This window comes from Lactuca serriola, chromosome 8 (genome assembly GCF_051521515.1).
Source record: "Lactuca serriola cultivar US96UC23 chromosome 8, Lser_US96UC23_V15, whole genome shotgun sequence".
Lineage (NCBI taxonomy): Eukaryota > Viridiplantae > Streptophyta > Magnoliopsida > Asterales > Asteraceae > Lactuca > Lactuca serriola.
The window spans coordinates 202,679,768-202,689,348 of NC_136415.1; the positions used below are offsets into that span (position 1 = coordinate 202,679,768).

The window sequence follows — 9,581 nt, forward strand, 5'->3', positions numbered from 1 at the left end:
ACTTGGAGCCAATTTTTTCCCACCAATTTCCTTTCACTTTTTAGTTAAAACATTCAGCAAAATTTATTCCCTCCATTTTTTTCATCATAAATTGTTAAACAAAATTATTCCCACTAATTTTGGAGCCAAGTATTTTTATTGAAAATAAACATGGAGCCAATTTATGGATTAGTTTGATTTCAAGATACGTATCTTTTTAAACAGAGAATCCATCCAACCTTATCTATTTCTTTCTATGTCTCTCTTTCTCTCTCAACAAATACTCCACCACCGTATCTTTCTCTATCTCTCTAAAAGTGAACAATCAATTTTTTTTTGGTTTAGATATGCCTTTATTATTGCTCATGTCAATCGTTCCATCCTCAGGCCACCCCTCCACAGTTCGTCGTTAGCCGTCTTCTCCCTTGTGAAGCCGTCGGAGCCGCCAACCGGATATCACCGCAACCCACAACAACATCGGAGAGCCTCGACCAGACAGCTAAGGTTTGTGTTTGTTCATGTTGTCTACACTCGATTTTCTTTTTCCTGCTATCTGCTTTCATTCTTCTTCTATTTTTCATCCACAAGTTCCCAATCCTAATCTATTTGACAGTAAAAAATTGGAAAATAAAAAACGATTGATCATTTGTATGTTTTTGTTTTCATCTGTTTAATTTGCCACTTTATACAGACAAATGCCTCTTTACAATGGATTATAAGGATGGTTAATTTGCTTATTTTTATTAATTTGTTTTTGTTGGTGGATGTTAGATAGAAGCAAGTGATTCCACTGTGTGATTTAAACAACAAAACAATAAATTTTGCATTTTTCTAACCGTAAAAAAACTAATTTATTTACAAATTTGATGTTGCTACTGTTTTGCTTTATGTTATGTTTACAACTAGAACTTCTCACCAATATTGATAATATTGCTGTTTTTTTATTGCAAAACTTACAAATTTGATGTTGTTGCTGTTTTTTTACGTGCTACAGTATGGATCATATGGATATTACACACACTAAAAAGAATACTACTGTTGAACAACGTCACGCTATATATGAAGCCTTATTGCAAGCAAGTTTTTCTGGAGAGTTACAAAGGGGTGCCATAAGTGATGTAGCTTCACAATTCTCGGTATCAAATCGGACTGTTAGTCGCATTTGGCATCAGGCTAAATTTCAAATTAATCATGGACTACCGGTTGTTTTATCTTCTAATATGGCGAAGGTTGTTGGACGAAAAAGGGTACAAGTTGATTTTAATCAAGTTTTAGATATTCCATTACGTCGTCGATCTAATATACGGTCTCTTGCAAATTTGTTAAATGTTTCTAAATCTACTATGCATAGAAGAATCAAGGAAGGTGCACTTCGACCACACACAAATGCCATCAAACCAACTCTTACTCATGAGAATAAGAGGGCAAGATTAGAATTTTGTTTATCTAAAATTAGCCGGTCATTATCAAGTAATATTCCCACATTTCATGATATGTTTAATGTTATCCACATTGATGAAAAATGGTTTTACATGTCAAAACCATCAAGACGTTACTACCTTGTTCCCGGCGAGGATGAACCATTAAGAACGTGTCAAAGCAAAAAATTTATCACAAAGGTTATGTTTCTAGCGGCTGTGGCAAGGCCAAGATTTGATGCATCCGGTAATGAAGTTTTTTCGGGAAAAATTGGTATCTACCCGTTTACAAGATTAGAACCCGCTAAACGTTCAAGTAAAAACCGTGTAGCGGGAACGTTGGAGACAAAGCCTATTTTATCCGTGACTAAAGAAGTAACAAGGTCATGGTTGATAGAAAAAGTTTTGCCGGATATTAGAGCTAAATGGCCTCGAAGTCATGTCGGTCCCATATTTATCCAACAAGACAATGCCAAGCCCCATATTGATGTCAATGATAACGAGTTTCTTGAAACGGCATCTCAAGATGGGTTTGATATCCGACTTAATTTTCAGCCCTCTAATAGTCCGGATTTAAATGTTTTAGACCTTGGATTCTTTCGAGCAATCCAATCACTTCAAGAACAAGAGGCTTTAGGTACAATTGATGAATTGGTTCATGCGGTTCAAACGGCTTTTGAAAAAATGCAATCTCAACAACTTAACAATGTATTTTTAACTCTACAAACGTGTATGAGGGAAATCATAAAGGTTCAAGGTGGCAACAACTATCAAATACCACATATTGGTAAAAATAGGTTGGAACGAGAAGGAAACTTACCACTTCGAATTGGATGTGATGAAAATTTGATAAATGAGGCTTTATTGCATTTGGCTTCCTAGTTATTTTTGAAACACGTATTGTGATCAAAATAATGAGAAAAAATATTTTTTTATTGGTATTTTTGATAGTGTAATGTATTTTGTGTTAATTCTTTTTTATTTTATGTCATGAAATTAGTTTGATATTGTGGATGTGGAATAATTTTCAAGACAAAAAAAATGGATATGCGATAACACAGAGGAAAAAAAAGTAACATTGGATATGCCTAAGTGACATTTTTGTTTTATGTCATTATTCTTTATTTTTATTGTGATTGTATGAGAACCTACAAAAAAACAAAAAACAAAAAATTAAAAAAATAGAGAAAACCAATCGTACAGGAAAAAAAACCAAAAAGCATTTTGATTGGTTAAAGGAAAAAAAGAAAAAGATACTTTCATTAATTAGAATACGTTGGAATACGTTGGTAAAAAACCAAAAAGAAAAAAGTGGCTTTTAGTACATTAGTTTTCACAGAAAAAGTAATCATGAAAAATAACTTTTAAGGGTATTTTGGTAAAAGTGACACTTAATTTTAGAAATAGGCAATTATATTGGGACAAATAAAAATAGAAAGATGGACTATTATATCGGGACGGAGGGAGTAATAATAATCTTATCCTAGTGATAAGGAATAAAGTTGTTGAATTTGATATATCAATGCACCATCACATTGTACATATCATTGATTGATTTCCTTCCATATTTCATGTGTCGTTTGATTGAATGGAATACTATCAATATTGTTGTTATTTAGAGAATACACCTGAAAACTGATGAGCTTTGAATTAACATAATACCGACTACACTTAGACGAAGAATCAACAGGAGCTGAAATAACTAAAGCATCAACGCATCTGAGTTTATTTTTGAGTAAATTGCACAAAAAGTCATTATTTTTTCATTTTTACTGATTTTAACACCTTTTTTTTTAATTTCAATTAAAAACTAATTTTTCAAATTTGTTTCCGTCTTGACCATTTATCAGTCACCCGGTTTCCAGCTAATGTGACAACCTTTGATTACATGACATGCTGACGTGCCAATACTATTTAGTGACATCATATTATGGGTGTAAAAAAACTGAAAACTAATGACTTTTATACCAAATGTAGTGACTTTTGAGATATCTAAAAGGTAGTGAATTCTATGCAATTTGGTCTCATCATAAAAATAATGAAAATTCTAACAGAACAAATCGTCAATGTACCTTTGAATATTAGGCCACATACACGCCGCCTAGACTACGGGCTTCCTATGTGTAGTGTATAGATTGTGACGATGTCATAATAATGAATAAATGATCCTTTATGTATAACCCTTTGATGCATCTTGGTTTCCCCAACCAAAACTTTTTCCTGCCCATGTAGTTGCTTTTAAAGGATAGAAGACCGAGAACCATTTCTTTACTCATCCTTATCAACTATCTCTTCCTCTCCCTTTCACTCTCTATGTCCATAAAAAGGTTGACTGATTGCAGGAACTAAATCATCAGAATCACGCTACAATATTTACACACATAGATTTGCTTGTAGGACAACAATAAGTTGATCCATGATAAAGAAACTAGTATGTTAATTATTCAACCAAACCATATATTGTGTGTACGTTATAAATAAAAGAGATGGTGTGATCCTGATTTAAAACAAGTAAAATAAAGAAGAATTTAATTGAATGATTTAATTAATCAAAATGCTTAAAATGATTCTTCCATTCTAAAGGACATACTTCCTGTGAACATACTTCCTGTGAACTATACCCTATGCCCTATACTAGGTATCGTATTAAAAATAAACAAATAAACAAACAAAATGAAGAAAAATCAAACTAGCCCCACAACGACACCACTATTAAGGCTTCTTTCTCCTAGTGCACGTACTCTAACATATTTACTAAGGTACATGACAAAAATGCATCAAAAGGTTGTAGCTAAGGATTAGTTAGCCATTATTATCACATTATAGCAATAAACACAATATATATATATATATATATATATATATATATATATATATATATATATATATATATATATATATATATATATATATATATATATATATATATAAGAATCTAGATAGGGTTTAGATTTCCTAACATTAAAATGTACCTTGATGAATTGTTTTGTTAGAGTTTTTAGTTTTTTAACGATGAGACCAAATTGCACAAAACTCTCTCTCTTTCTGTGTATGTGTGTGTGTGTGTGTGTTTGTGTCCTTCTCTTCATTACAAAACGGTTGATCAATTGTAGGAAGTAGGTCAACATAATCACCCCATAATATTCAAAAATATTGATATACTTATGACACAATAAAATGTTGATCTGGAATAAATAAAATAATAAATCAATTATTCAACTAAACCCATAATTATATGCAAGCTAATAACTACGTTTTAAACATGGAAAATAGAGAAGAATTGAACTGAATGATTTAATTAAGGTAAATTATTACAACAATTCTTCCATTTTAGAGGATATGTTTGACACTTAACCAAAGTTTTAAGGAAAATAACCAAAATACCCTTATCTATGTATCTTATTATACAAAACCAAACAAAGTCAAACTTCTCGCCGCCCCCCGTAAGGACACCACTACTAAGACTTTTTTTCCCCTACAGTACTTTAATTGACTTAAGCTATGTTTGGCGCGCCATAGCTAGCTTATTTTTCGAGCTTTTTTATGTTGTCGTGTTTGGTAAGCCAAAAAGTAGCTTATAAGCTAGCTTTTTGAGAAACTACTTAGACTAGCTTTTTAGGAGCTTTTTAAAAATTTTCCAAATACACCCCTTAATTAATTATAGAAACACATACACTTACATGTCCTTTTATGTAATTTTATATATTTCAGCTAGCTTTTTCAGCTAGTTTTACCAAACGTTATTTTTTATCAGCTAGCTTTTTATTTAACAGCTAGTCTTTCACCCATCAGCTAGCTTTTCAGCTAATCTGCCAAACATAGCCTTAGTAATATACATGATCAAAATACCCTCATCATTTGAACTTATTTTGTATTTATATACAAAGTGACGAACCATGGTTCAAGCTCATGTTCATGTGAATCAAAAAAAGTTTTGGGGATGGAGAAATCATGATGCATGAAAGGGTTGTATATAAGGACTAGTTATCCATTATCATCACAACATAAGAATCAACACAATACACATAAGAAGGCCATACATGTATATTGTCCAACATTAAAAAATACATTGATGATTTGTTTTTTTGGAATTGTCATTATTTTTATGATGAGACTAAATTGAACAAAACTCATTAAATTTTTGATATCACAAAGTCACTATATTTTAATTGTTTTGTCGATTTTGACACCGTCAATATGATGTCAACAAATAGTGACACATCAACATGTCGCTTCATAAGAGTGTCATGTTAGCAATCACGCGTCAATTGAAAATCGGGTGACCAAGTAAGTGGTAAAGATTGAAACAAATTGGAAAAGTTACTATTTTAATTGAAACAAAAACGTAGTGTAAATTTTGAAAAAAATAAAATATAAACATAATAGCTTTTATGCAAATTACTATTTATTTTTTGTGCAGATAAAGCAATATTTTCCAAATAGTTAATCCAACATCATTGAAGACAGTAGCAACAAGAATTGAATTTGGATTAGTGGAAGGTCCAAGTAGAAAGGACTTGGAACATATAGGTAAAATACATACACTATAAACAATGGGCCTAATACAAACAAAATACAGTAAATACAGTCCAAATATAATGCTATGCTAACAACTTGAAGCCAACTCATCAGATTCACACATGACATGATGAATGTGATTGAATTTGAATAGGGCTAAAGAAAGGATCAACAAGAATTACGAATATGATACCATGTAGGGAATCCAGATGAGAGCTAGAAAGATGAAAGAAAGATCTCATTGATTGAAAGAAAACGTACATGAGAAATACAGGCTAGTAAAATACATACACAAACCAACCATACACAAAGCTCATAACTATCATAACAAACTCTAACAACCCTTATAACGACTTCCTAAAGAACCACACAACAGAAATGAATACTTAAGCAAAAACTTTTGCTTCCATTTATCACAACACAACGTACAAAGAAAGTAGTACAGAATTGTTACTAGATATCGATCTATAACCAGTCATGGTAGCATCCATTGAAGCTCAACTTTGATTCTCTTGATCTGGAGGGAAGACAAGAAGCTTAAAATTCTTTTGAAGCAGACGTGCAGATGCAACAGCAGAACGACAAATCCAAGACAACTCCACAACCTGAAGTGTCGACATGTCCCCTAGACCCGAAGGCATGGCCTCAAGCTGTTCACAGTGCTTCAAACTAAGTCGTTGAAGTTGAGGAAACTGATTGCCAGAAGCCTCCCAATGCACCAAATCCGTCTTCCCAATTTGAAGAACTCTTAGCTGAATAAAACTCCCATCAGGTGTCACCCAACGTTCACCCATGAATGAATTGTCTCCTAACTTCAGCACCTCCAAACCTCGCAACTTCCCAAGAACTGACATGTGTTCCCAATCGAGCATCGTGTCAGAAAGTGTCAGTTTCTTAAGTTTTCGTGGGAATTTATACCATTCAGGAAGGGCCCGCAGTTTACCATCTAATGGTGGAGTAGGGTATGTATCATTCGACAATTTCAAATTCTCAAGGTGAGTTAGCCTCGTAATGTTATCAAACTTACAACTACCCTTTTTCTCTTCCAAAAGCAAGAGCAATTTCCCACGAACGCCTAGTTTTTGAAGATTAGGCGTCCGAGTTAAGATCACATCCGTACAACTACTTGGCGACACTTTTGACATGGTTATTAGGTTTTCGTTAACCAAAGGATCTGTCACAGTTTTTCGTGATGATTTTGAAGATGGAGTGGGCAAATCACTAGCTGCACTTGTGTAAACATGTCGCAACTGCAATAATTTCCAAAGATCCGCTTGAACTGTAATGCTACGAGAAGATGTCTCTACAACAAGCGTTTGTAGGTTCCAGAGGTTAGAGATGGCTGAAGGAAGAACCTTGAAATTTCCTACTAATGCAATGTATCTCAAATGAACGAGTTGGATGTTAGGGAAACGAGGGAAATTGATAGATCGGACGTCTAACACTCTAAGCAATTTAAAGCTCCCTGGAAAGTATGTTATGAGATCGTTGGGTAAAGCGTTTTCTTCTTTTGAGTAGCATAAGAAAGAGCGAACATGTGAAGCATCGGGTTTTGAAGAAATGTAATCAATAACTCGAGAATGGACACAAAGACGACGAAAGACGTTTGGATCAATAGATACGAAAGAAGATGGTTCTAAACCCTTGATGTCCTTGAAGAAGTTTTCTTCTTCAGCTTGTTTGATACACATATCATGCAACATGTCATGGATCCGACATGTTTTCATTCCACCATCGGCCTTTCTCTTTTCAACCAAAACCAGGTTCCTGTCCACAAGATCCTGCAAGTTCTCTTCTGCCATTTCTTCTGGGCTTGCATCACCAATTCGCTGAATAAACCCCTCAGCAACCCAAATATGGATTAATTTCCAAACGGGTATCTCGAAATCCTCAGGGAATACACCAAAGTAGAGGAAACAAGCTTTTAAATCGTAAGGTAAATGGTTATAACTTAATGCTAATACATCCATACATTGCTCTGATTCCATGGCTACATAAGTACTCACCTTCTCCTTTACTTTCTCCCACCACCCACGTGTTTTATCCTTCTTTCGAAGGATCCCTGCAATCACCACAAGTGCAAGAGGTAATCCGTAGCATTTTCTTGCAATTTCTTTCCCTAGAATCTCCAGTTCACTGGAGCAACGGGATCCTTTAGGGAAGACCTTCTTCTCCAAAAGCTCCCAACTTTCTTCATCAGTCAAGAACCGAAGCTGATAAGGAGGGAGATTTGTGTTCGCGTGGAGGGCTACATCCTTGTTTCGACTTGTCAACAAGATTCTACTCCCGTTTTTGGTGTTGGGAAACAACATTTTTAGATCATTCCATGCGGTTTTGGTCCAGACGTCATCTAACACGATTAAGTACCTCCCATCTTTCAATTGCCGATGCAATTCTTCAGCTATGGTCTGAACGCTCCATTTTGATGTATCTTTGTTTTCTCGAGTAACATCATACAAGATTTTTGAAAACACTTCCCTCGTACTATACACTTGAGAAACATAAACCCAAGATCGAATGAAAAACTCATATTGAATCGATGAGTCATTAAAGACTTTCTTAACAAGAGTTGTTTTACCTAAACCGCCCATACCCACGACGGAGATAACCTCCAGCTCCTCTGTCTCCGCCTTGAGCCACCCGATGACTTTTTCCGCTTCTTTTTCGAAACCCACAACGTTTTCCTCCTCCACAGATGGAGGAGACCTGGTAAACGACTCTGTTTTCCTGAAAACCTCATTTGCGAACAATTTATTGTCGTAGATCTCCTTCACGCGCCGCCGTATATCTTCAATCTCTTTTCCAACAGTTCTTAGTTTCAGGGGGTAGTCTGTGAAGTGAATTGCTCTTTCGAAACTGCTTCGCGATTTCTGGATCGATGCGTGGAAGACGTACATATCCACAATGTCTTCAGCTTTATAGACTTCGATTCTGATGCGTCTGACGAGTACGTTGACGACGGTGTTCTTGCTCCGGCTCTCGGTTGTTTCCTTGACGAAAGCTGCAAGTAGACGGAGGTCGTTGCACAGAGAGTCAACTTGGTCTTTGACGCTTGAGATCAAATTGGCGTTGTAGACTAATAGTTGTTTCAGATTACCCAGCAGGAATTCCACAGCCGCGTCCGCCATTGAAATCTCAAAAGTAGTAAGTAACTTCAGGGAGAAGAAGATCGAGAGCTCGAATTCTGCTGATAAATTGCTGAAAGAAATGTGGAAGCGTGTTCCTCGAAAGTGCAATTGACCTTTGACTCTGGTTATAGTCGTTGTCCAACTGGCCTCCTCCCAAATTTTGTGAGAAATAATAATTCTTCATAAACAAGCTCAAGAAAAATATATTTGTTATTTACCATAGAATAACCGATGTTTTATAACATTTTATTAAGATGATTTGATATAAAGATAAAACGATTTGTTTTTTTGTTATGGCATTCATGCCCATTTTAATATTTTACAGTGCCTCCAAGATTAGATTTGGTTCACTTTTCTGGTGCGCTTGAACCTTTACATACATGCCCATTTTAATATTTTATAAATATTTTATAGTGCTTCCACCTTTCCTTTCTTATTTGCTGGCAGCAGATGTGGGACTAATTGATTCGCCTTTGCTTTAAGGGATAATGACTTGAAAGGGTAACGAACTTTCGATTTTGTTCACATTTAGTCATTA

The 9,581-nt window shown here is 34.9% G+C and overlaps 2 protein-coding genes across 2 annotated transcripts; one reads left to right on the top strand and one right to left on the bottom strand.

Moving 5' to 3' along the window:
• The first annotated feature begins 208 nt into the window (after positions 1-208).
• Positions 209-2,338, top strand: LOC145071107 (uncharacterized). The gene is made up of 2 exons (XM_079018019.1): positions 209-483; positions 974-2,338. Exons 1-2 carry the CDS (start codon positions 236-238, stop codon positions 2,277-2,279), a joined length of 1,554 nt encoding a protein of 517 aa, XP_078874145.1. The 5' UTR covers positions 209-235; the 3' UTR covers positions 2,280-2,338.
• A 3,800-nt stretch (positions 2,339-6,138) lies between these two features.
• On the bottom strand, positions 6,139-9,168 carry LOC145066434 (putative late blight resistance protein homolog R1A-10). The gene has a single exon (XM_079013682.1). It carries the CDS (start codon positions 9,041-9,043, stop codon positions 6,413-6,415), a length of 2,631 nt encoding a protein of 876 aa, XP_078869808.1. The 5' UTR covers positions 9,044-9,168; the 3' UTR covers positions 6,139-6,412.
• Positions 9,169-9,581: the final 413 nt, after the last annotated feature.